The 27,998-nt window shown below is 40.0% G+C and overlaps 1 protein-coding gene across 6 annotated transcripts; it reads right to left on the bottom strand.

Moving 5' to 3' along the window:
• Positions 1 to 259: 259 nt before the first annotated feature.
• Positions 260 to 26,801, bottom strand: LOC131939554 (insulin-degrading enzyme). Of its 6 annotated transcripts, none has more exons than XM_059297938.1 (31): positions 26,711 to 26,726; positions 25,879 to 25,957; positions 25,550 to 25,641; positions 24,927 to 25,096; positions 23,034 to 23,110; positions 22,064 to 22,090; positions 21,829 to 21,932; positions 21,176 to 21,345; positions 20,475 to 20,710; positions 20,216 to 20,305; positions 19,653 to 19,725; positions 19,168 to 19,260; positions 18,171 to 18,262; positions 17,884 to 17,964; positions 16,922 to 17,025; positions 15,526 to 15,628; positions 14,750 to 14,845; positions 12,968 to 12,994; positions 12,780 to 12,862; positions 12,501 to 12,645; positions 9,758 to 9,868; positions 9,481 to 9,601; positions 9,111 to 9,202; positions 7,513 to 7,624; positions 5,700 to 5,818; positions 5,186 to 5,234; positions 3,331 to 3,455; positions 2,742 to 2,889; positions 1,909 to 1,970; positions 877 to 1,002; positions 260 to 787 (listed from the first exon to the last, which is right to left on the bottom strand). In XM_059297938.1, exons 2-31 carry the CDS (start codon positions 25,885 to 25,887, stop codon positions 692 to 694), a joined length of 3,033 nt encoding a protein of 1,010 aa, XP_059153921.1. In that variant the 5' UTR covers positions 25,888 to 25,957; positions 26,711 to 26,726; the 3' UTR covers positions 260 to 691. The 6 variants fall into 6 exon arrangements, with proteins under 6 accessions (XP_059153921.1, XP_059153920.1, XP_059153919.1 ...); XM_059297937.1 differs by lacking the exon at positions 26,711 to 26,726 and adding an exon at positions 26,536 to 26,686; XM_059297936.1 differs by lacking the exons at positions 25,879 to 25,957; positions 26,711 to 26,726 and adding an exon at positions 26,729 to 26,801.
• Between the last annotated feature and the right edge of the window lie 1,197 nt (positions 26,802 to 27,998).

Genomic DNA, 27,998 nt, shown 5'->3' with positions numbered 1-27,998 from the left:
TCATGACATCACTACCACTTTCAGCCAAAATTATGCTTTGAGTTATGTGGAGGTTTGTTGCACTCCCAAAAATGGAATGGAACAAATTATTGACTTCAACATTATGGTTATGGGCCTCATGACAGAGAGCCATTGGGTTACCAAGAGAAAGGTTGCAGCACTGTGTGAAACCATTCCAACCTGACATTTGACAACATGACAGATGTATCAATAGTTCAATCAATTCAGGTGCAAGAAACAAACAAGCCAAACAAATACCTTATACCCTGTACATTACTTTTAAAAACTTGAATAATATGAAAAGATCTTATCACCTGACTAAAAAAACAAATCAACAAGCAAACATTCTGGTAAGAAAGAAAATGGTGGACTGAGATGGTCACCTATAAATAGCAGGGCTCCCATGTGCTATTTAGACAGTCATTGGATACTCCTTCAGAGGAGAGTTGTAGCATCAAATGTTTCAAGAGAATACAAAGGTATTTTAAACATGGGGTAATGGCATCAAATATTCATAGAAATCAATATTGGGCTGCAGTTTAAAGTTGATGTTCACATAATGCTTTGTGTCGCCAATGAGGGATGGTTGCTCTATGTTGGCCTCTGCTGCATGTCTCCAACGTGTTGATGGCAGGAAGAATCAAAATTTGAAATAACTTAACTTTGGTCAATGCAATCAATACAGAGATCTCTAAAGTTTGGCTTTGGTCAGATCAATGCATGGCTTAGCCAGGGGATACAGCCCCAAGTCTCTTTTAAACTCCATGACATCTGTTACCACACTAGGCTGAAAAAAACAGATGCAACAAATGTATTCAACTCTCTGGTTAAACAAAGACTAAAAGAAAGCTGGTTGATCTTAGCTGCAGCACTGACCTGTGGCAACTTGGGTGCAGGTATAAAGCCATCGGCCTCTAGCACAGGGGGCGTCTCATCTGATGTGTTGGACAGAACATAAACACAAAGTTTGTGCCGGTTAGGGGCATCAAGTGCGATTTTTTCCTTAGAAGCAAGATAAAATCAATCATCTAGTGGATTGTATAGAAAACTTATATTTCTACTTATCATCTGCAATCTAATGCTAGATTATATTGTGTCACACTCTGACATCAACAAATGCTTGAGATCCTAATAGCTGTATCATCATACTATTTTTCACCTCCCAGATGTCACAGTTAACACATAAAATTGTGCTTTACACAGCCCAAATGTCAGTTAACACAAAATTGTGCTTTACACAGCCCAAATGTCAGTTAACACATAAAATTGTGCTTTACACAGCCCAAATGTCAGTTAACACATAAAATTGTGCTTTACACAGCCCAAATGTCAGTTAACACATAAAATTGTGCTTTACACAGCCCAAATGTCAGTTAACACATAAAATTGTGCTTTACACAGCTCAAATGTCAGTTAACACATAAAATTGTGCTTTACACAGCCCAAATGTCAGTTAACACATAAAATTGTGCTTTACACAGCCCAAATGTCAGTTAACACATAAAATTGTGCTTTACACAGCCCAAATGTCAGTTAACACATAAAATTGTGCTTTACACAGCCCAAATGTCAGTTAACACATAAAATTGTGCTTTACACAGCTCAAATGTCAGTTAACACATAAAATTGTGCTTTACACAGCCCAAATGTCAGTTAACACATAAAATTGTGCTTTACACAGCCCAAATGTCAGTTAACACATAAAATTGTGCTTTACACAGCCCAAATGTCAGTTAACACATAAAATTGTGCTTTACACAGCCCAAATGTCAGTTAACACATAAAATTGTGCTTTACACCCCCCCAGATGTCACAGTTATCACATAAAATAATGCTTTACACCTCCCAGATGTCACAAAATTGTGCTCTAGATCTCTGGGTCACACTAGCATATACAAAAGCAGATACCTTGTAAAATTGGAGTAAATCATCTTTTGTTAACTTCTGCAAGAAAGCAACTTCTATTGCATCTGTAAAATAAGCAAACAATTCAAGACATTCCTGTACGCACTTTGTGTGCTTGCTAATTATGTACAACAGCACTCAAGTCTTTCATAAAATATAACAACACTGGTCATTGCTTTAAACACAAAATGCCCACATAAAAACAACTAAAGCTATTTCTAATAAAAGTTTTATAACGAATTCTCTAAATCCTATAGATCTTTTCTAATAGAAGTTTTATAATGAATTCTCTAAATCCTATAGATCTTTTCTAATAAAAGTTTTATAATGAACTAACGTGCCCGTCTGAAGAAATATATTAGGAGGGTTTCATCAATGCTTTACCAATCCTATGTTCTTAAATGCGTGACTTTGTTTTCTAAAACGGGCGTGCTGTATGAAAGCCTTAAGTGTACGTTATCACTCACCGGGTGTAATATCACTGTTAAACACTCAAGCCTAAGTATCTTGCGAGCCCATGATTAAACTACCCTAATGACGCTACGTCCCCTGGTTTAGTTTGATCCTCGCATGTCGTGTGCTACCAATATTCTAGGGTGATCCTTAAAACTAAAGTAGGTGCCAAAGTGCTCACATGATAGGCGCCAAATCACACCCTGCCGGTGTGCTGGTGGACGCACCTGATTATGTTTAGTGAGCGACTCTAAAACCCCATCTTATTGATTATCTATCAAACTGTTTACAACTAACGTAAGTGACATTGCGCTCAAGGGAAAGCCCAGGATAATACATAATCCATGGCCATGAGTACTGATTGGTACCGTGTTATGTCTGACCTCGATCAAAGTTGTAGTAATTTGAAATGATCTCAGTCCAGTACTTGTTGTTCTGTTGAATAAGTTTCTTGGGTTTCTCCAGTCTCTTGGTGGAGAGTGCCATGACATGTTTGCTCAACTCCTCATCTGACATCTTGTCTAGCACCTCCTGGGTACACAACATACACATCACTCACAGGCGTCTCAACATCACAAGTACATGTACCAACATCACAAGTACATGTACCAACATCACAGACATGTACCAACATCACAGACATGTACCAACATCACAAGTACATGTACCAACATCACAGACATGTACCAACATCACAAGTACATGTACCAACATCACAAGTACATGTACCAACATCACAAGTACATGTACCAACATCACAGAGATGTACCAACATCACAGACATGTACCAACATCACAAGTACATGTACCAACATCACAAGTACATGTACCAACATCACAGACATGTACAAACATGCGCAGAAAGAACAGTTTTTTTTCAAATTTGGTAGTGGAAAAAGAATTGTTGGAAAACATTTTGAAACAGAAGAGGCAGATTTCTAGAAAAGACAACTGTAGCAACTAGTTAATCACCTCCATTTTTTGTATGAAGGCCTCAATCCTCTCCTCGACGTACTGGGCTGGTTTGGAGGACTGGACAATGACCCGCAGACCCTGGACACCTTTGGAGCGTCTGACACCACTGAAGACAATGTAGCCTGGGAGGTGGTCACATTTCAATGATTATCTGGGCTAATGATTATCTGGGCTAATGATTATCTGGGCTAATGATTATCTGGGCTAATGATTATCTGGGCTAATGATTGAGTGTGCTAATGATTATCTGAGCTAATGATTATCTGAGCTAATGATTATCTGGGCTAATAATTATCTGGGCTAATGATTATCTGGGCTAATGATTATCTGAGCTAATGATTATCTGGGCTAATGATTATCTGAGCTAATGATTGAGTGTGCTAATGATTATCTGAGCTAATGATTATCTGAGCTAACGATTGAGTGTGCTAATGATTATCTGAGCTAATGATTATCTGAGCTAATGATTATCTGAGCTAACGATTGAGTATGCTAATGATTGTCTGAGCTAATGATTATCTGAGCTAATGATTGAGTGTGCTAATGATTATCAGAGCTAATGATTATCTGAGCTAATGATTATCTGAGCTAATGATTATCTGAGCTAATGATTGAGTGTGCTAATGATTATCTGAGCTAATGATTGAGTGTGCTAATGATTTAGTGTGCTAACGATCAAGTGTGCTAATGATTATCTGAGCTAATGATTGAGTGTGCTAATGATTATCTGAGCTAATGATTGTGTGCTAATGATTGAGTGTGCTAATGATTATCTGAGCTAATGATTAACTGAGCCAATGATTGAGTGTGCTAACGATCAAGTGTGCTAATGATTAACTGTGCTAATGATTGTGTGTGCTGATGACTGAGTGTGCAAACAATTGAATTTGTTTATGATTGAGTGTGCTGATGGTCTAGTGTGCTGGTGGTCTAGAGTGCTAATGATTGAGAGTGGTAATGATTGAGTGTGCTGAGGGTCTAGTGTGCTAATGATTGAGTGTGCTGATGGTCTAGAGTGCTAATGATTGAGTGTGGTAATGATTGAGTGTGCTGAGGGTCTAGTGTGCTAATGATTGAGTGTGCTGATGGTCTAGTGTGCTGATGATTGAGTGTACTGATGATTGAGTGTGCTGATGGTCTAGAGTGCTGATGGTCTAGAGTGCTGATGATTGAGTGTGCTGATGATTATCTGAGCTAATGATTAACTGTGCTAATGATTGAGTGTGCTGATGGAATAGTGTGCTGATGGTCTAGAGTGCTAATGATTGAGTGCGCTGATGATTGAGTGTGCTGATGATTGAGTGTGCTGATGATTGAGTGTGCTGATGGTAGAGTGTGCTGGTGGTCTAGTGTGCTAATGATTGAGAGTGGTAATGATTGAGTGTGCTGAGGGTCTAGTGTGCTAATGATTGAGTGTGCTGATGGTCTAGAGTGCTAATGATTGAGTGTGGTAATGATTGAGTGTGCTGAGGGTCTAGTGTGCTAATGATTGAGTGTGCTGATGATTGAGTGTACTGATGATTGAGTGTGCTGATGGTCTAGAGTGCTGATGGTCTAGAGTGCTGATGATTGAGTGTGCTGATGGTCTAGAGTGCTGATGATTTAGTGTGCTGATGATTGAGTGTGCTTATGATTATCTGAGCTAATGATTAACTGTGCTAATGATTGAGTGTGCTGATGGAATAGTGTGCTGATGGTCTAGAGTGCTAATGATTGAGTGCGCTGATGATTGAGTGTGCTGATGATTGAGTGTGCTGATGATTGAGTGTGCTGATGATTGAGTGTGCTGATGGTAGAGTGTGCTGATGGTCTAGTGTGCTGATGATTGAGTGTGAGAAGTTGTTGTACCTACCAAGTTGCTCTTTAGTCCTCAGTATGTTGAAACATGGTTCACTAATCACCTGGTTCAAAGAAAAACAGTTTTTAAACCTCTGTTTATATTAATTTTTATGAAACCATTTTTCAAACATTTATTTGAATCAGTTTTAATAAAAACATTTATATGAATCACTTTTATATAATATGCTTTGATCTACACGCTCCATATTTGAATCACTTTTTTAGAATAAGCTTTGATTTACTCGCATTTGGTAGTATCACCTAAACAATCCCACATCTGGTAGTAGCACCGAAACAATCCCACATTTGGTAGTAGCACCTAAACAATCCCACATTTGGTAGTAGCACCTAAATCTTGTCACAAACCAGACCTCTGTGAGCACACCATATTTTCTTCAGTTGCTATCTGGTGCACAGGACTGTACCATAAAATCTTGGCCAGTTTCAGGAATGGCGGCCAGTCAATTGTCAAACCCACAGTTCACACTGAGGGTAGAGCTTTTGTCTTAGAGATAAAGTAAACTTACCTGACAGAAGAGCTCTAACAGCATGTTGCTCTCTGTGTTCTGCAGACCACATTGGTAGTAAACTTCCACACTAGAGCTCTCATGTACCAGGTTCTTCTGCTTGTATAAAAAGTAACAGCCTGGAAAAAATCAAACTTTCTGTTGCTCAACTTAACTACAATCAGACCTAGCACCTATCAGACCACAAGTAAAAGACCTAGCACCTATCAGACCACAGTAAAAGACCTAGCACCTATCAGCCCACAAGTAAAAGACCTAGCACCTATCAGCCCACAAGTAAAAGACCTAGCACCTATCAGACCACAAGTAAAAGACCTAGCACCTATCAGGCCACAAGTAAAAGACCTAGCACCTATCAGACCACAAGTAAAAGACCTAGCACCTATCACCAGACCACAAGTAAAAGACCTAGCACCTATCAGACCACAAGTAAAAGACCTAGCACCTATCACCAGACCACAAGTAAAAGACCTAGCACCTATCAGACCACAAGTAAAAGACCTAGCACCTATCACCAGACCACAAGTAAAAGATCTAGCACCTATCAGACCACAAGTAAAAGACCTAGCACCTATCAGACCACAAGTAAAAGACCTAGCACCTATCAGGCCACAAGTAAAAGACCTAGCACCTATCAGACCACAAGTAAAAGACCTAGCACCTATCACCAGACCACAAGTAAAAGACCTAGCACCTATCAGACCACAAGTAAAAGACCTAGCACCTATCACCAGACCACAAGTAAAAGACCTAGCACCTATCAGACCACAAGTAAAAGACCTAGCACCTATCAGACCACAAGTAAAAGACCTAGCACCTATCAGACCACAAGTAAAAGACCTAGCACCTATCAGCCCACAAGTAAAAGACCTAGCACTTATCAGACCACAAGTAAAAGACCTAGCACTTATCAGACCACAAGTAAAAGACCTAGCACTTATCAGACCACAAGTAAAAGACCTAGCACCTATCAGACCACAAGTAAAAGACCTAGCACCTATCAGACCACAAGTAAAAGACCTAGCACTTATCAGACCACAAGTAAAAGACCTAGCACCTATCACCAGACCACAAGTAAAAGATCTAGCACCTATCGCCAGACCACAGGTAAAAGACCTAGCACCTATCAGACCACAAGTAAAAGACCTAGCACTTATCAGACCACAAGTAAAAGATCTAGCACCTATCGCCAGACCACAAGTAAAAGACCTAGCACCTATCGCCAGACCACAGGTAAAAGACCTAGCACCTATCAGACCACAAGTAAAAGACCTAGCACTTATCAGACCACAAGTAAAAGATCTAGCACCTATCGCCAGACCACAAGTAAAAGACCTAGCACCTATCAGACCACAAGTAAAAGACCTAGCACTTATCAGACCACAAGTAAAAGACCTAGCACCTATCAGACCACAAGTAAAAGACCTAGCACCTATCAGGCCACAAGTAAAGGACCTAGCACCTATCAGCCCACAAGTAAAAGACCTAGCACCTATCAGACCACAAGTAAAAGACCTAGCACCTATCAGACCACAAGTAAAAGACCTAGCACCTATCAGACCACAAGTAAAAGACCTAGCACCTATCAGGCCACAAGTAAAAGACCTAGCACCTATCAGACCACAAGTAAAAGACCTAGCACCTATCAGACCACAAGTAAAAGACCTAGCACCTATCAGACCACAAGTAAAAGACCTAGCACTTATCAGACCACAAGTAAAAGACCTAGCACCTATCAGCCCACAAGTAAAAGACCTAGCACCTATCAGACCACAAGTAAAAGACCTAGCACCTATCAGACCACAAGACCTACCATCTGGCAACTGGACCTCCCTCAGCTTTCTGTGCTGGCTGGCCAAAAGTGGTTTAGACTTGCAGTTCTCCATCAGAATTTTTTCCACCAGGTCCATCATCTCATGGGCTTGCTGGGGAAAAATTTTGATAGCATTTGTTTGTCTGATGTCATATGTCTGATGTCATCTGTCTGTCTGATGTCATCTGTCTGTCTGATGTCATCTGTCTGTCTGACATCACCTGTCTGTCTGATGTCATCTGTCTGTCTGATGTCATCTGTCTGTCTGATGTCATCTGTCTGTCTGATGTCATCTGTCTGTCTGATGTCAGCACTTACTGTCTGTCTGATGTCATCTGTCTATCTGATGTCAGCACTTACTGTCTGTCTGATGTCATCTGTCTGATGTCAGCACTTACTGTCTGTCTGATGTCATCTGTCTGTCTGATGTCATCTGTCTGTCTGATGTCATCTGTCTGTCTGATGTCAGCACTTACTGTCTGTCTGATGTCAGCACTTACTGTCTGTCTGATGTCAGCACTTACTGCATGTCTGATGTCATCTGTCTGTCGGATGTCATCTGTCTGTCTGATGTCATCTGTCTGTCTGATGTCATCTGTCTATCTCATGTCAGCACTTACTGTCTGTCTGATGTCATCTGTCTGTCTGATGTCATCTGTCTGTCTGATGTCAGCACTTACTGTCTGATGTCATCTGTCTGTCTGATGTCATCTGTCTGTCTGATGTCATCTGTCTGTCTGATGTCATCTGTCTGTCTGATGTCATCTGTCTGTCTGACATCACCTGTCTGATGTCATCTGTCTGTCTGATGTCATCTGTCTATCTCATGTCAGCACTTACTGTCTGTCTGATGTCATCTGTCTGTCTGATGTCGTCTGTCTGATGTCAGCACTTACTGTCTGTCTGATGTCATCTGTCTGTCTGATGTCAGCACTTACTGTCTGTCTGATGTCATCAGTCTGTCTGATGTGATCTGTCTGTCTGATGTCATCTGTCTGTCTGATGTCATCTGTCTGTCTGATGTCATCTGTCTGTCTGATGTCATCTGTCTGTCTGATGTCATCTGTCTATCTCATGTCAGCACTTACTGTCTGTCTGATGTCATCTGTCTGTCTGATGTCATCTGTCTGTCTGATGTCAGCACTTACTGTCTGTCTGATGTCATCTGTCTGTCTGATGTCATCTGTCTGTCTGATGTCATCTGTCTGTCTGATGTCATCTGTCTATCTCATGTCAGCACTTACTGTCTGTCTGATGTCATCTGTCTGTCTGATGTCATCTGTCTGTCTGATGTCAGCACTTACTGTCTGTCTGATGTCATCTGTCTGTCTGATGTCATCTGTCTGTCTGATGTCATCTGTCTGTCTGATGTCATCTGTCTGTCTGATGTCATCTGTCTGTCTGATGTCATCACTTACTGTCAGTCTGATGTCAGCATTTAATGTCTGTCTGATGTCATCTGTCTGTCTGATGTCAGCACTTACTGTCTGTCTGATGTCATCTGTCTGTCTGATGTCATCTGTCTGTCTGGTGTCATCTGTCTATCTGATGTCATCTGTCTGTCTGATGTCATCTGTCTATCTCATGTCAGCACTTACTGATCGCGTGACATTGCCGTAGATAAGAGCTTCAATGTAAAGTCTACCCAGCAGTTGTTTGATGAAGACTGTCAGGTTCTCCAATGTTACATCTTGGTAGGAAATAAATCAAGACTAGATTTGGGCTCAAAATAAGAAAATAAAAGTCCTCTTTTAGTTGTCAAGTGTTAGCTGTGGATGAAATCTCATACCATCAACTGTCAGCCAACTAGTCAGTCAGTCAGTTAATCAGCCAGCCAGTCAGTCAGTCAGTCATTCGGCCAGCCAACAAGTCAGTCATTCAGCCAGCTAGCCAGTCAGTCAGTCTACCAGCCAGCCAGCTAGCTAGCCAGCCAGCCAGCCAGCCAGCCAGTCAACTTTAACATCTCACCTTCTAAAGCTTGTAGCAGTTCATCTTTGGTCCACAGGGACTCGGAGGTGAGTACATTAGTGTAGTAGATGGCGTGCTGATGAGGCTGCTCAGCTTGAAAGTTGCGCAAATTTCTCCCATGCTAAAGTGTATCATCATTAGGCAACATCAACAAGACAACATCAGATCAACATTAGACTAAATCAACATCAGATCAACATTAGACTAAATCAACATTAGATCAACATTAGGCTAAATCAACAAGACAACATGTATGTCATGTAAAGAGCTAACTTACAATGTCTTTAAATATCTCCAGCCTAGTGGGATCCACCTTGAAAGACGCCATCTTTTCCACAATTTTTTCTAGGAGAATAGGCAGCTTGTCATTGTAGCCTTTAATGGTCAGCTGGTCAAGAGCATTTCAAATGTGTTAAATCTTGGATTTTATTGACCTTCTTAACATTGAAATAACTCAAAGATAGCTGATGGGAATTCACTAAAAACTTGCAGGGTTATAGAGAGAAATCTTGGTAACAATCATGATAGATGACATTTTCAAATACTTTGGTTTTTACAAAAAAATTTTTTAAACAATTTAAATAAAGCGGGAGTTCTATATAAAAACTATGGGGGATGGCAACTCATGATATAGACAATATTTTTAATCCATTTATAATTAATTAAACTTTTTAAAATAGAATAGAATCTAGTAGAAAAAAGAATTGCGCACCAAGTGAATGGCAAACAATATGTGTATAATAGTGCGGAATATTAGTACTTTATAACTTCATATGCTTTTTTTGAGAAATCGGTAATAGCGTAAATTACTACTTCCGGTAAACTGAAATAACTCAAAATTTAATAGAAGGTAGAGGATTAGATCTTTTACATATATGTGAAATTTTGTTTATCTATCTGAAACAGTACTGAAGTTATAGGCTTTTGAAAAGTTCCACTTCTATTTATCAGAAATTGCAGAAAAGTTGATACAGAACTACAAATTTGATACAACCGAGCTGTAAAAAAAGTAAAGTTCCCTTTTCAAACCTGACAGTCTATAGGGCAAGTAAAGTAGAGTTCACTTGTTTCTGTGACCTCGGTATATGATGAGATAGTGTGGTCAGCACTATGCCCAGCCGCCTTTACTCTCCCTAACATGAGTTAGGTACCCATCAGATTTGGGTGGACTCAGAGACGGTCTACTGACTTGAACCCGGATTTGAACTCGAGACTGACGGGTTAGCAGTCCAGCTCTCTACCACTAGACCACTCTGTCCCAACCGAGCTATAACAGTACTCAAGTTATTGTGTTCACAGACACATAAATGCACACAGACAGAATTGCAAAGCCCTGTTTTTCTGACTCGATTACGCGTAAAACGGCGAAATTTTGATAAATCTGGATTTAAAATAACTCCCCTATACTAAATATATGATGAAGCACTGAGGTGTAAAACGGTGAAAACTGTCAAAAGTTCATGTGATTTTTGTGCATGATTACAATACTTCCTCTATACTCTGTATACAAGAAAGTAAAAATAAAAATTTGTGCAAAAATTAGAATTTGAACTGTAAAAGAAAAACCATACAAATGTTCAAAAGTGTGTTCAGTCAGTTTTGTTGGTATATGTATACAAAACAACTAGATAAAATTTTGATCAATTTTAATTATAATTAAGAAAGTTATTTCAATGTTAGTGTTGTAAAAAAATTCAAAGATGGCTGCTATCACCATGGCAACAGCATGAAATTTCCAGCCATTTTTACTTTCTCGAATATACGAAGTATAGAGAAAGTCTTGTAATCGTGCAAAAAAAAAAATCGAGATTTTTACAAATCTTGACGTTTCACACCTCACTGATACGGAAAAACATAATTTTGCAATCTTGTCCGTATGTCTGTGTGTCTGTCTGTCCGTGTGTAAACACGATAACTTGAGTACCGTTACAGCTAGGTTGATGAAATTTCATATATAGGTATTTAATCAAAATCGTAGATCCGTATCAACTTTTGAGCGATTTCCGATAACCGGAAGTGGTACTTTTCCTACTTTGAATTTTTCAAAAGCCTATAACTTGAGTACTATTTCAGATAGATAAATGAAATTTCATATGTAAGTAAAAGATCTAATTCTCTACCTTCTATTAAATTTTGAGTCATTTCCGTTGACTGGAAGTAGTACTTTACGCTACTTCCGATTTCTCAAAAAACTAATGTAAATTTTAAAAGTAATAATAATATTGCGCACCATTATGCGCTTTTTTATTTGGCGTTCACTTGGTGTGCAATTAATTTGTCTACGAGATTTTATTCTATTTTTAAAACTTTAAGTATTTAAAATGGATTAAAAATCATGTCTATAGCCTGAGTTCCCATCCCCTGTTATTTTATATAAGAATATTCGAGAAAGTTTAGGGGAGATCACTCCCGGTTTATTTCATTTAAAGACTTAACTCTGAGTTATAACTATATGCTAAATATGATATAATTATATGATGATATAAATAAGCATTTTGGTTATTTGGTTTTCATCACCCACCTATGCCTTTAACAATTGCTGAAATTTTAAGATATTAACAACTACAAAGCCCTACCATAAGCTCATAAACCTAAATATAAAGTCCTACCATAAGCCCATACACAGAACTATAAAGCCTTACTGTAAACCCATACATAAAACTATAAAGCCCTACCATAAGCCCATACACAGAACTATAAAGCCCTACCTTAAGCCCATACACAGAACTATAAAGCCTTACTGTAAACCCATACATAAAACTATAAAGCCTTACCATAAGCCCATACACAGAATTATAAAGCCTTACTGTAAGCCCATTTATAAAACTATAAAGCCTTACCGTAAGCCCATACGCAGAATTAATAAACTCAGAATTATAAAGCCTTACCGTAAGCCCATTTATAAAACTATAAAGCCTTACCGTAAGCCCATTTATAAAACTATAAAGCCTTACCGTAAGCCCATTTATAAAACTATAAAGCCTTACCGTAAGCCCATTTATAAAACTATAAAGCCTTACCGTAAGCCCATACACAGAACTATCCAGACTGTATTTGAGTCCTGCTATCTCAGCCATGTAAGAGTACTCAGTGAGTGCGTCGTCAAAGAGTTGAGTGAATAGAGAATTCAAATTAGTGTGGAGTGGGTCTGTGTACGCTATTGGGCTGAAACAGACAAGTTGCTCACACATCAAACTTTTTGGTTTATGTCAAGTGACAATAGTTCATCTCTAATTCATTGAACACACTTCTTCAAGTAAACACTTTCTCTAATGTCAGAAAACTAGAACATGGGGTACCTTATAAAATCAAAGTTGACGCAAGCTTTAGGTTTGAGAAATTTGTCATCTTGTTTGAACCACAACCTACTGAAGGCGGTGTTCTGAAATATTCAAAGGTTATTCACTGGATATACTTTGTAGCATAAAAACAACTTGAAATCATTGATTGATGAAGCTAATGATGAAGTGCAACTAAATCAACCAACCTTGATAATATCTGGTGCGCCATTTGTCTGAAGAGAAGAAAGGTAGGGCTGTATAGAGGTGGCATGATCAGACACTCACATTTAGTCACCGTCACAATTAGTCACTGTCACAATTAGTCACTGTCACAATTAGTTACAATATCACTCTCTACCTACAACAACATCATTCTGTCAACTACAGCTACCTACAACAACATCACTCTGTCAACTACAGCTACCTACAACATCACTCTGTCAACTACAGCTACCTACAACAACATCACTCTGTCAACTACAGCTACCTACAACAACATTACTCTGTCAACTACAGCTACCTACAACAACATCACTCTGTCAACTACAGCTACCTACAACAACATCACTCTGTCAACCACAGCTACCTACAACAACATCACTCTGTCAACTACAGCTACCTACAACATCACTCTGTCAACTACAGCTACCTACAACAACATCACTCTGTCAACTACAGCTACCTACAACAACATCACTCTGTCAACTACAGCTACCTACAACATCACTCTGTCAACTACAGCTACCTACAACATCACTCTGTCAACTACAGCTACCTACAACAACATCACTCTGTCAACTACAGCTACCTACAACATCATCACTCTGTCAACTACAGCTACCTACAACAACATCACTCTGTCAACCACAGCTACCTACAACAACATCACTCTGTCAACTACAGCTACCTACAACATCACTCTGTCAACTACAGCTACCTACAACAACATCACTCTGTCAACCACAGCTACCTACAACAACATCACTCTGTCAACTACAGCTACCTACAACATCACTCTGTCAACCACAGCTACCTGCAACAACATCACTCTGTCAACTACAGCTACCTACAACAACATCACTCTGTCAACCACAGCTACCTACAACAACATCACTCTGTCAACCACAGCTACCTACAACAACATCACTCTGTCAACCACAGCTACCTACAACAACATCACTCTGTCAACCACAGCTACCTACAACAACATCACTCTGTCAACCACAGCTACCTACAACAACATCACTCTGTCAACCACAGCTACCTACAACAACATCACTCTGTCAACCACAGCTACCTACAACAACATCACTCTGTCAACCACAGCTACCTACAACAACATCACTCTGTCAACCACAGCTACCTACAACAACATCACTCTGTCAACTACAGCTACCTACAACAACATCACTCTGTCAACTACAGCTACCTACAACATCATCACTCTGTCAACTACAGCTACCTACAACAACATCACTCTGTCAACTACAGCTACCTACAACAACATCACTCTGTCAACTACAGCTACCTACAACAACATCACTCTGTCAACCACAGCTACCTACAACAACATCACTCTGTCAACCACAGCTACCTACAACAACATCACTCTGTCAACCACAGCTACCTACAACAACATCACTCTGTCAACTACAGCTACCTACAACAACATCACTCTGTCAACTACAGCTACCTACAACATCATCACTCTGTCAACTACAGCTACCTACAACAACATCACTCTGTCAACTACAGCTACCTACAACATCACTCTGTCAACTACAGCTACCTACAACATCATCACTCTGTCAACTACAGCTACCTACAACAACATCACTCTGTCAACCACAGCTACCTACAACAACATCACTCTGTCAACTACAGCTACCTACAACAACATCACTCTGTCAACTACAGCTACCTACAACAACATCACTCTGTCAACCACAGCTACCTACAACATCACTCTGTCAACCACAGCTACCTACATCAATTTCCCTGGACACCAGCTGGAAGTTGCTTGGAATGAATTCATTTTGTGCAGGAAGTCGCAGGTTTTCATGTAGGCCACTGTCTGCCCATTTCTGTCACAGAGTACAGTAATGTTGTTATACCATGTGTGTACACCCCTCAATATGATGTGTGCATACACCAAAAGGTGATATGTGTACATCCCTCAATGTGATGTGTGTGTACACCAAACATAGTGATATGTGTACATCCCTCAATGTGATGTGTGCGTACACCAAAAGGTGATATGTGTACATCCCTCAATGTGATGTGTGCGTACACCAAACACAGTGATATGTGTACATCCCTCAATGTGATGTGAGCGTACACCAAACACAGTGATATGTGTACATCCCTCAATGTGATGTGTGCGTACACCAAAAGGTGATATGTGTACATCCCTCAATGTGATGTGTGCGTACACCAAACACAGTGATATGTGTACATCCCTCAATGTGATGTGTGCGTACACCAAAAGGTGATATGTGTACATCCCTCAATGTGATGTGTGCGTACACCAAACACAGTGATATGTGTACATCCCTCAATGTGATGTGTGCGTACACCAAACACAGTGATATGTGTACATCCCTCAATGTGATGTGTGCGTACACCAAACACAGTGATATGTGTACATCCCTCAATGTAATGTGTGCGTACACCAAACAGTGATATGTGTACATCCCTCAATGTGATGTGTGTGTACACCAAACACAGTTATATGTGTACACTGTGTACAGAATGTAAAACTGACCTGGATCTGGTCTGGAGAGAGCCTGGTCACCTTGTATTGTGTCCCGTACCATTTCTCTGTCTGGTCTGCTAGAGCTTCAAACTTTTTAGACACTACAGTCACCCTGGGGAGCAGGTTTTAACCTCATGTTACTGGGGACATGGTTACCTCATCTTACTGGGGACATGGTTACCTCATCTTACTGGGGACATGGTTACCTCATATTACTGGGGACATGGTTACCTCATGTTACTGGGGACATGGTTACCTCATGTTACTGGGGACATGGTTACCTCATGTTACTGGGGACATGGTTACCTCATGTTACTGGGGACATGGTTACCTCATCTTACTGGGGACATGGTTACCTCATGTTACTGGGGACATGGTTACCTCATGTTACTGGGGACATGGTTACCTCATGTTACTGGGGACATGGTTACCTCATGTTACTGGGGACATGGTTACCTCATGTTACTGGGGACATGGTTACCTCATCTTACTGGGGACATGGTTACCTCATGTTACTGGGGACATGGTTACCTCATCTTACTGGGGACATGGTTACATCATGTTACTGGGGGCATGGTTACCTCATGTTACTGGGGACATGGTTACCTCATGTTACTGGGGACATGGTTACCTCATGTTACTGGGGACATGGTTACCTCATGTTACTGGGGACATGGTTACCTCATGTTACTGGGGACATGGTTACCTCATGTTACTGGGGACATGGTTACCTCATGTTACTGGGGACGGGTTACCTCATGTTACTGGGGACATGGTTACCTCATCTTACTGGGGACATGGTTACCTCATGTTACTGGAGACATGATTACCTCATGTTACTGGGGACATGGTTACCTCATGTTACTGGGGACATGGTTACCTCATCTTACTGGGGACATGGTTACCTCATCTTACTGGGGACATGGTTACCTCATGTTACTGGGGACATGGTTACCTCATGTTACTGGGGACATGATTACCTCATGTTACTGGGGACATGGTTACCTCATGTTACTGGGGACATGGTTACCTCATGTTACTGGGGACATGGTTACCTCATCTTACTGGAGACATGGTTACCTCATGTTACTGGGGACATGGTTACCTCATGTTACTGGGGATATGGTTACTTCATCTTACTGGGGACATGGTTACCTCATGTTACTGGGGACATGGTTACCTCATCTTACTGGGGACATGGTTACCTCATGTTACTGGGGACATGGTTACCTCATGTTACTGGGGACATGGTTACCTCATGTTACTGGGGACATGGTTACCTCATGTTACTGGGGACATGGTTACCTCATGTTACTGGGGACATGGTTACCTCATCTTACTGGGGACATGGTTACCTCATGTTACTGGGGACATGGTTACCTCATCTTACTGGGGACATGGTTACCTCATGTTACTGGGGACAAGCTTGTCTAGCAGCTGCTGGATCAGGTCTGGTCTAAAGTCATCAAACAGGGCATAGGCACTTAGAACATCTTTCATAGGGAACTCCTGGGAGACAAGGTTACATTAGGTCAGTATACAAACACACATAGGCACTTAGAACATCTTTCATAGGGAACCCCTGGGAGACAAGGTTACATTAGGTCAGTATACAAACACACATAGGCACTTAGAACATCTTTCATAGGGAACTCCTGGGAGACAAGGTTACATTAGGTCAGTATACAAACACACATAGGCACTTAGAACATCTTTCATAGGGAACTCCTGGGAGACAAGGTTACATTAGGTCAGTATACAAACTCACATGATGGCCTAATGTACAAACTCACATGATGGCCTAAAACATAATGGCCTAATGTACAAACACCCATCACAGACTTGTGATTGCTGAAGATAAAATCATTGGCCTAACGTGTGAGACCTTAAATTCTTCTTGCTAAATTGTGAGACCTTACCTGAGTGAGACCTTACATGTGTGAGACCTTACCTGTGTGAGACCTTACCTGTGTGAGACCTTACCTGTGTGAGACCTTACCTGTGTGAGACCTTACATGTGTGAGACCTTACCTGTGTGAGACCTTACCTGTGTGAGACCTTACCTGTGTGAGACCTTACCTGTGTGAGACCTTACCTGTGTGAGACCTTACCTGTGTGAGACTTTACCTATGTGAGACCTTACCTGTGTGAGACCTTACATGTGTGAGACCTTACCTGTTTGAGACTTTACCTGTGTGAGACCGTACCTCTCTGAAACCTTACCTGTGTGAGACCTTACATGTGTGAGACCTTACCTGTGTGAGACCTTACCTGTGTGAGACCTTACCTGTGTGAGACCTTACCTGTGTGAGACTTTACCTGTGTGAGACCTTACCTGTGTGAGACTTTACCTGTGTGAGACCTTACCTGCATTCTGCTTGCTAAATTGCTGGTGCAGGCCTTAGGTATCTCCTTGTCTTTAAAATTGAACGCCATTGCAGCCAGGTCCTAGGAATGAGTTACAAGGTCAAGGTCTTCAATTTACAAGTACAAAGGTCAAGGTCTTATAAGTACTAAGGTCAGGGTCTTAATTGTACCAATGTCAAGGTCATATAAGTACTGAGGTCAAGATCTTATAAGTACCAATGTCAAGGTGTACAACTTACAAGTACAAAGGTCAAGGTCTTACAAGTAAAAATGTAAAGGCTACAAACCTGACATTCTTTAAAAATCCACTTTTGAGCTCCTTCCCTCCTCAGCATGTTGATGTACTGGTAGATGAGGGTGATGATGTCCTCAATACAATCTTAAAGTCACAACATCTAATGGTCAGATCAGACAACAGCAGCAACAAGACACCATCCACAGCAAGACACCATCCACAACAAGACACCATCCACAGCAAGACACCATCCACAGCAAGACACCATCCACAGCAAGACACCATCCACAGCAAGACACCATCCACAGCAAGACACCATCCACAGCAAGACACCATCCACAGCAAGACACCATCCACAGCAAGACACCATCCACAGCAAGACACCATCCACAGCAAGACACCATCCACAGCCACAACAAGACGCCATCCACAGCAAGACACCATCCACAGCAAGACACCATCCACAGCAAGACACCATCCACAGCAAGACACCATCCACAGCAAGACACCATCCACAGCCACAACAAGACACCATCCACAGCAAGACACCATCCACAGCAAGACACCATCCACAGCAAGATACCATCCACAGCAAGACACCATCCACAGCAAGACACCATCCACAGCCACAACAAGACGCCATCCACAGCAAGACACCATCCACAGCAAGACACCATCCACAGCAAGACACCATCCACAGCAAGACACCATCCACAGCAAGACACCATCCACAGCCACAACAAGACGCCATCCACAGCAAGACACCATCCACAGCAAGACACCATCCACAGCAAGACACCATCCACAGCCACAGCCACAGCAAGACACCATCCACAGCAAGACACCATCCACAGCAAGACACCATCCACAGCAAGACACCATCCACAGCCACAACAAGACGCCATCCACAACAAGACACCATCCACAGCAAGACACCATCCACACCAAGACACCATCCACAGCAAGACACCATCCACAGCCACAGCCACAGCAAGACACCATCCACCATCCACACCAAAACACCATCCACACCATGAATAAAAACATACCTTGGCTTTTCTCCGTCAGATCAATGGCAACAGAAAAGAAAGAAAATCCCTTGGCTCCAGACTTTTGTCCTCCCACTAAAGTGTTGGCCCATCCTGTCGGAATAGACATTTTATTTACCTCAACAAAAGTAGACATTTTATTTACCTCAACAAAAGTAGACATTTTTTTTACCTCAACAAAAGTAGACATTTTTTTACCTCAACAAAAGTAGACATTTTTTTACCTCAACAAAAGTAGACATTTTTTTACCTCAACAAAAGTAGACATTTTTTTTTACCTCAACAAAAGTAGACATTTTTTTTACCTCAACAAAAGTAGACATTTTTTTACCTCTACAAAAGTAGACATTTTTTTACCTCAACAAAAGTAGACATTTTTTTTACCTCAACAAAAGTAGACATTTTTTTTTTACCTGAACTAAAGTCTCAATTGTTTTCCTTAAAATAGTAGCAATTTTTTACCTAAACAAGTAGCAATGTTTTACCTCGTGCTTTCAGTTCTGACAAAAGGCTGCCGGAGCCTTCATGACCAAGAAGGTGACCCAAATAATGACCTGGCTAGAAAATGTTACAAGCAGGCTCATTTCATATCTATCTAGATCTAACTTATAAATCTAATTTAAATCTAATCTAAATCTAGTCTAGTTTAGTCTAATCTACACTAATCTATCTAATGTAATGTAATCTAATCTAATCAAAATCTAATCCTATCTAACTATCTCTCTACATGTATCTTTAACGCTATCTTATATTTTATAGATATATATATGCCTATATATATATGTATTTATATATATTTACCTATATATATGCCTATATAAATGCCTATATATATATATATATATATATATATATATATATATATATATATAGGTAAATATATATATATATATATATATATTTACCTATATATATATATATATATATATATATATATATATATATATATATATATATATATATATATATATATATATATATATATATATATATATATATATATGCAGAGTGGAAGCTGACATAAAGTATGTATGAATGACTGGCTTACATTAGCTTTATAATGTTCACTAAGATCTGGAGTTGGCCATACAACTGACATCTCTCTGATGTCTTTCACTGGGATGGCATGAACAATACACTGTGGAGAACACGCAGTTTGACATCGTAATGGCGTCTATTGCTTGTGACAGGCAGACAGACCAGACAGACAGAGACAGACAGACAGATCAAGAAAGACAGACAGGCAGGTAGACAGAGAAAGACAATCAGATAGTCGGACAGAGAGACAGACTTAGAGACCGACAGACCTGCAGTTGGTTGCTGGTATATGGGGGATCATCCCACCTGGGGACTGCCACGTTCTTGTTGACAGTCTGCTGGAAGAGGGGCACAACCATCTGACTGAGTTCATCCAGAGATTCCCTCCCCAGCACGCACAGACTCATGATGTTAGAGGAATAATACTGGCTGTGGAACTTGAGCAGTTCATCCCGCGTGTCAATGCCTTTGGACTTGGGGATAGTCTCCAGCGTATCTTTATTGCCTTCAAGAGGTCAAAGTTCACAGATAGAATACAAATAATGGGCATGTCTGTAACGTAACAAGGGACTTATATCAGGCTTATTATCAGAGCTAGCGTTTTGGGTGGCAATTGGCTGACCCAGGCCCAGTGCTTCAAGGGGCCCAACACATGAAGGGGCCCAACACTTAAAGGGGCCCAACACATGAAGGGGCCCAACACTTGAAGGGGCCCAACACTTGAAGGGGCCCAACACTTGAAGGGGCCCAACACTTGAAGGGGCCCAACACTTGAATGGGCCCAACACATGAAGGGGCCCAACACATGAAGGGTACTTGATTGTATTAGGACTGATGTAGGTGGGATGCCTGTAGTATGGCCACCTGGTACTTGATATTTCACAGTCAAGTCAACAAATTCAACGTAACAAAAAGGACAAGTTCAGTTCACTTGTGTGAAGCATCATAGTGATATTTAGCTCAACATTACCTGTCCCAAATTTGCTGAAATCATGGTCTGGTCTGGCCAGAGATTTGTCTAGTTGAAACAGTCTCCATGGGTCACTCTGCAAGTTGCGACTGTTTTCACTGTCCACAGCGTTGACCTCACGACCAGTGGCTGATGGGGTGAAGAGTGGACAGCAGAAAAACTGGGAAAATCTACAACACAATAAACACAATGGGGGTAGTGAACACAATAAACACAATGAGGGTAGTGAACACAATAAACACAATGGGGGTAGTGAACACAATGAGAGCTGTTGAACACAATAAACACAATGAGGTTAGTGAACACAATAAACACAATGAGGGTAGTGAACACAATAAACACAATGGGGGTAGAGAACACAATGAGAGCTGTTGAACACAATAAACACAATGAGGGTAGTGAACACAATAAACACAATGAGGTTAGTGAACACAATAAACACAATGAGGGTAGTGAACACAATAAACACAATGAGGGTAGTGAACACAATAAACACAATGAGGGTAGTGAACACAATAAACACAATGAGAGCTGTTGAACACAATAAACACAATGAGAGCTGTTGAACACAATAAACACAATGAGGGTAGTGAACACAATGAGAGCTGTTGAACACAATGAGAGTACTGAACACTATAAACACCACAATGTACCTATCAAGAGCTCCAGGTAAGTAGTCAGGTGAAACATCAAAGTAATAGTTGGTGTGCTCCAGTGTAGTGAAGGCATTAGACATGCCACCATGTTCACTCAGAAACTGGGGGGAAATCAGGAGGGCTTGTCTGACACATAGCACATGGGCAATATGGGGGAAATAAATAGGGAGTTTCTTGTCAAACATTTGTTTGGCCACACACCAGGTGACTAATGAAGAAAATAAAAACTGACCTTGTTATACTCATTTTCTTCTGGGTACTGAAAAACAAAATACATTGGATTAGATCAAACAGACTTAATAATCTGACAGGTGGTGACTGACTTAATCCGACAGGTGGTGACTGACTTAATCTGACAGTGACTGACTTAATCCAACAGGTGGAGACTGACTTAATCCAACAGGTGGTGACTGACTTAATCTGACAGGTAGTGACTGACTTAATCTGACAGTGACTGACTTAATCTGACAGGTGGTGACTGACTTAATCTGACAAGTGGTGACTGACATAATCTGACAGGTGGTGACTGACATAATCCGACAGGTGGTGACTAACTTAATCTGACAGGTAGTGACTGACTTAATCTGACAGGTAGTGACTGACTTAATCTGACAGGTGGTGACTGACTTAATCTGACAGGTGGTGACTGACTTAATCTGACAGGTAGTGACTGACTTAATCTGACAGGTAGTGACTGACTTAATCTGACAGGTGGTGACTGACTTAATCTGACAGGTGGTGACTGACTTAATCTGACAGGTAGTGACTGACTTAATCTGACAGGTAGTGACTGACTTAATCTGACAGGTGGTGACTGACTTAATCTCTTAGAAAAAAGGATTGCACACCAAGTGAACACCAAACAATAATAGTGCAGAATATTATTAGTACTTTATAAATTCACATCACATGAAAAGTTGATACAGAACTACAAATTTGATATAATACTTATATATGAAATTCCATCAACCTAGCTCATTGTGTTCACAGACACACATACATAAACACACACATACATACACACACACACAGACACATGGAAAAAATTGCAAAACTATGTTTTTACAACTCAGGGAGGTGTAAAACTTCAAGATTTGTAAAAATCTCAATTTTTTTTTTTGCACGATTACAATACTTCATCTATACTTCATATACGAGAAAGCAAAAACAACAGGCCAAATTGTAGTTTAAGCCCCACTGACCTTCTCTGTACCTAAAAACAGCATGTGTTCACAGAAGTGGGCCAGGCCAGGGAGATCATCTGGATCCTTTAGGTGACCTGTGGACTCAAGGCCATTTCTCACTTTAATATTAGTCTAGACACATTCATTGGATTAGTCTAGACCAGTGGTCGGCAACCTGCGGCTCGTGAGCCGCATGTGGCTCTTTTGGTGTCACGATGCAAATCTCCAGCACCTTGTTCACATATTAATATTTATATTATTTCATTTTCAAAACTCATAACAAAATTTATATTGTAAGGATACACACGTTTAAACAGGATAAAAACACTCAGCCCTGGGACAACAATTCCATGCCCAAAGCCGAATTTTTCGAATATCGTTAATTGGGGAATGTTAATTTAGAATGCGTTTCCCTATCGGTCAGTAATCATTAATTTGACGCAAGTGACGTAGTTTGTGTTAGCTTCCTACTGTTGAGCCGGGTATAGGACGGTGGGGTATGAGTTTACCCGGGCTCTGTGGGGTGGAAGATAAGTCAGGTAGGAACCAAAGCGACCGGTACACAGCAATCAAAACAATATCCAAACCAGTTAGTCTGAGTTTGCCATGTTGAGGCCTGCCTGGCTAAAGGAAGATGCTTCCTGAGCCTGTGTTATCCTTAAAAAAAAAATTTTTTTTTAAATTAACAGCTTCTAAAGTGAATTGGGGTAGTCCTATATTTTTATTTTTTTATTACTAATTTCATTTTTCTGGCGAAACAAGTGTATGTTTTCAAATGAATAAATATTATTTCATATTTAAATCTTTTTATTTTAAATAACAAATCAAATGAATTTACCTAATCATAATCAAATTATAAAATATTAAAATAAAATTTCAGTTGCTCTTTAAAGACTGGGAAATTTTGAAAATTATAACTTTTGGCTCTTCCGTCTTAAAGGGTTGCCGACCCCTGGTCTAGACACATTGATTGGATTAGTCTAGACACACAATTGGATTAGTCTAGACACATTGATTGGATTAGTCTAGACACATGATTGGATTAGTCTAGACACACAATTGGATTAGTCTAGACACATTGATTGGATTAGTCTAGACACATTGATTGGATTAGTCTAGACACATTGATTGGATTAGTCTAGACACATTGATTGGATTAGTCTAGACACATTGATTGGATTAGTCTAGACACATTGATTGGATTAGTCTAGACACACAATTGGATTAGACTAGACACATTGATTGGATTAGTCTAGACACATTGATTGGATTAGTCTAGACACATTGATTGGATTAGTCTAGACACATTGATTGGATTAGTCTAGACACATTGATTGGATTAGTCTAGACACATTGATTGGATTAGTCTAGACACATTGATTGGATTAGTCTAGACACACAATTGGATTAGACTAGACACATTGATTGGATTAGTCTAGACACAAAAATTGGATTAGTCTAGACACAAAAATTGGATTATTCTAGACACATTGATTGGATTAGTCTAGACACATTGATTGGATTAGTCTAGACACATTGATTGGATTAGTCTTGACACATTGATTGGATTAGTCTAGACACATTGATTGGATTAGTCTAGACACATTGATTGGATTAGACTAGACACATTGATTGGATTAGTCTAGACACATTGATTGGATTAGTCTAGACACATGGATTAGATTAGTCTAGACACATTGATTGGATTAGTCTAGACACATGGATTGGATTAGTCTACACTGGACACGGCTGGCTTCCTATTTGACTCCACCAAGTTCAACAATACCTCCCAAATGAACAGGCTTTACTTGAGCTAGCCATGACCTAGTTTCTTAAGCTAGCCATGACCTAGTTTGATCTGAGCTTTCCATGACCTAGTTTGACTTGACCTAGTTGGACCAGGCTACCTACCTATATTTACATCCATAGCAGCTGAGGATTTATCAGTTTCTGGGTCGGAGATGAGAAGGACTTTCATCCCATTGGTCAGCTCCAGACCTCTGTACTTTCTAGTGTCTGCTGCAGACTTGATGATGTCACACTCATTGTAAACTTTTGAAAGTCCACTCATGGCTGCAGAGCTGAACAAAAGAATTGGATGAAACATCGCATAGAATTGATCTCCATTGTTTGCTTTGTAACCATGCCAATGTGTAGGATGTCTCTTCTTTAAACTGTAGTCAAACATTAGGATTAACCAAGAGGGTTAGGATATTGAAGAGGGTTAGGATATTGAAGAGGGTTAGGATACTGAAGAGGGTTAGGATACTGAAGAGGGTTAGGATACTGAAGAGGGTTAGGATACTGAAGAGGGTTAGGATACTGAAGAGGGTTAGGATACTGAAGAGGGTTAGGATACTGAAGAGGGTTAGGATACTGAAGAGGGTTAGGATACTGAAGAGGGTTAGGATACTGAAGAGGGTTAGGATACTGAAGAGGGTTAGGATACTGAAGAGGGTTAGGATACTGAAGAGAAGAAAAAAAAAATAACCTAGAGGATGTTATTAAAGCTATTTTTAGAATAAATGACCAACCTAAAACTCTTTCCAGACTGCAAAGTTTGAGATAAAATGGAACAGGTCTGTAAAATATTGACTCTCAGCAACCTTACTGTTCTGCTGATGATCTTGAAACAGTATTTTATAATGCAATTTTTGTGAAGGTACAAGCTAACAGTTTGTATAAGGGCGTCAGGTTTTAAGTAGTAAACTATCTTCCAATGTAAAACTTGAGTAAATCTACTACAATTTTAAATAACTAACAGTATGAGTATGCTTATAGTACTGTTAGTATGTTATATGGAAGTAATATGGTCCTGGCGTATGTGAGTTACAGGCCTAATCCAAATAAGTTAAAAACTCACCAATGCCATACAAAAAATCTAAACTGGCACAAGTCAAGGCCTGCGCTAACTTGTTAAGGTCCTATATAATCTTTGCCTACTATTACAAAAATAGAAACAATGTTCCCAATATGCTGGGCTGCTAATCAAGCGTCTAAAAATACACTCAGAATTTTAAGTTAGGCCTTAATGGCCTTTTTAGTAATTTACTAAATAATAAATATTAAAAACTAGTAGGCCCCTAGATCTAGATCTAAATGTCGTGTAAATGATTATATTAAATTATTCTAGATTTCTAGCTAGATTCTCTAGTAGGCCTAACTACTAACTAGATCTAGTGTGTAGATTTTTTAGCTCTTCTATGAAGTTCTATGAACTATCATATGAATGTTCTAACAATGTTCTGCCATTAGGCCTGGTAGACAGTCTATAGTCTATATGAACTCTACTCTAGGCCGGCTAGATCTAGATTCTAGATTCTAGATCATCATAGCATAGTCATAGGAATATCAATATTGAAATATTCAATCAATATATCTAGATGATCTAAATCAGAAATCTTGTACTAGATCTAGATCTATTCTAGTAGATCTATGATATGACATATTGATAGAAAAAAGGCCAGATCCATATGCCATGGCATAATTCAAAAAAACTTTACTTTATAACATGTCTTACGAAATCGGAAATGGACAGCAAATCTAGATCTAGATCTAGATTCTAGATCTAGATTTGATTAGTCACTAATAATTTGTTACTCAAGATAGTAGATACTAATTTACTAATTTAGAGATATAGTAATCTAGATCTAGAAAATGAAGATAGCCAACACTATTCTACACTATCACCATACACTTAGTTTTCATATTACCAAGGTGTCTAATAATCGAAAAAAACACAACATGCAGTTTCGCTGTATTCAAAGAAAATTACACGTCATCGATTTTTGTTTAGATCATAGGATCTAGATCTAGATTGTTGAACTAATCTAGAATCTAATTTTTTTTCAATAAGGGCATACTTTAATACTTTTATATGTGGGGGGGGGGGGGGGGGGAAATCATCCATAAATGACGTAATACTAATCTATATCTATATATATGATATATATATACGCGAAAAATGGCCCGTTGAGGAAGGATACAACGGGCGCTAGTTTGATAGTGCTGTCTATTTTCTCGGTACTTTAATTTATACAAAATAAAGTCATAGGCATATCCCTAAACCATGCACATAATCTCATTCATGACAAAAGTCGCATTTAGAGTTTCTTTCAGGCAACTCTACTTGGGAGGAGGGGGCTCCGCCCCACCCCCCACCCCCCCCCCCCCCCACACACACACACCCCAAAACATGTCTACCGTCCCATTCAACGAAATATAATTATATACTTTTTCCAGTGTCCGCCCCCTCCCAGAAAATTCTACCCCCGACACGAAAATTCCAAGTACCCCCACCCCTCTCCGGGGAGGAAAAAGTCTGTAGATCATACAAACTAAAGGAAGAATCTGGGCGGGGCTTCGTCCCTACCGAAAGAGATGCATGAAAAAAAAACTGCACGCTAAAAACTTTTTAGATTAGAAAAAGTTCCTCCCTCCGGGAGGAAAAAGTCTGAAAGAAACGCTGGTGTCGCGCTTAGCCACTACCAAAGAATTGCATGTAAGAAACACTTTTAGGGGGAGGGATTAGACGTTATACCAGCCTAACCGAAGAGATGCATGAAAGAAACTCTGCAAGCAAACCACTTTTTACGTTAGACACATGAATTAGGCTGTAATTTTATTATAGTGTATCGATGACGACATTTCTTTTGATATGGGGGGGGGGGGGGTGGGGGGTGGGATCGGCTTAGACGTTCTTACGCGGGGGATGGGCTTCGCCCCTACCCGAAGAATTGTATGAAAGAAACTCTTCACACAAACCACTTTTAAGATTAGACAAAATTGGCTTTTTAATTCAATGTTTACTCGAGAATCAATGACGTCATATTATTCTATGCACTTTCCCGGCTTGAGACAATTTTTTGCTATATACTCAATGTGACGTCATGTTTCGTTTCCGTTTCACTATGCACGTTTTTAATTTGCTTGTGTTTTCTCTATAGCGTTCTTGTCAGACAGATAGATAGATAGACAGACAGA

This window comes from Physella acuta, unplaced genomic scaffold (genome assembly GCF_028476545.2).
Source record: "Physella acuta isolate Inbredline_101_S28 unplaced genomic scaffold, ASM2847654v3 ptg000283l, whole genome shotgun sequence".
Classification (NCBI taxonomy): domain Eukaryota; kingdom Metazoa; phylum Mollusca; class Gastropoda; family Physidae; genus Physella; species Physella acuta.
The sequence above is the reverse complement of the archived record's forward strand: the minus strand, read 5'-3'. Positions and strand labels throughout refer to the sequence as shown.

What these genes read in the sequence shown, in the direction of transcription:
- LOC131939554 (XM_059297936.1), bottom strand. Translation starts at nt 26,761, where the DNA reads ATGTTGTGTTTTTTTCGATTATTAGACACCTTG. An exon ending in GTCAGAACTGAAAGCACGAG is followed by an intron (nt 19,261 to 19,652) that starts GTAAAACATTGC and finishes CTATTCCGACAG; the next exon opens with GATGGGCCAACACTTTAGTG. An exon ending in GTTCTGTGTATGGGCTTACG is followed by an intron (nt 9,869 to 12,500) that starts GTAAGGCTTTAT and finishes GCTCTTGACCAG; the next exon opens with CTGACCATTAAAGGCTACAA.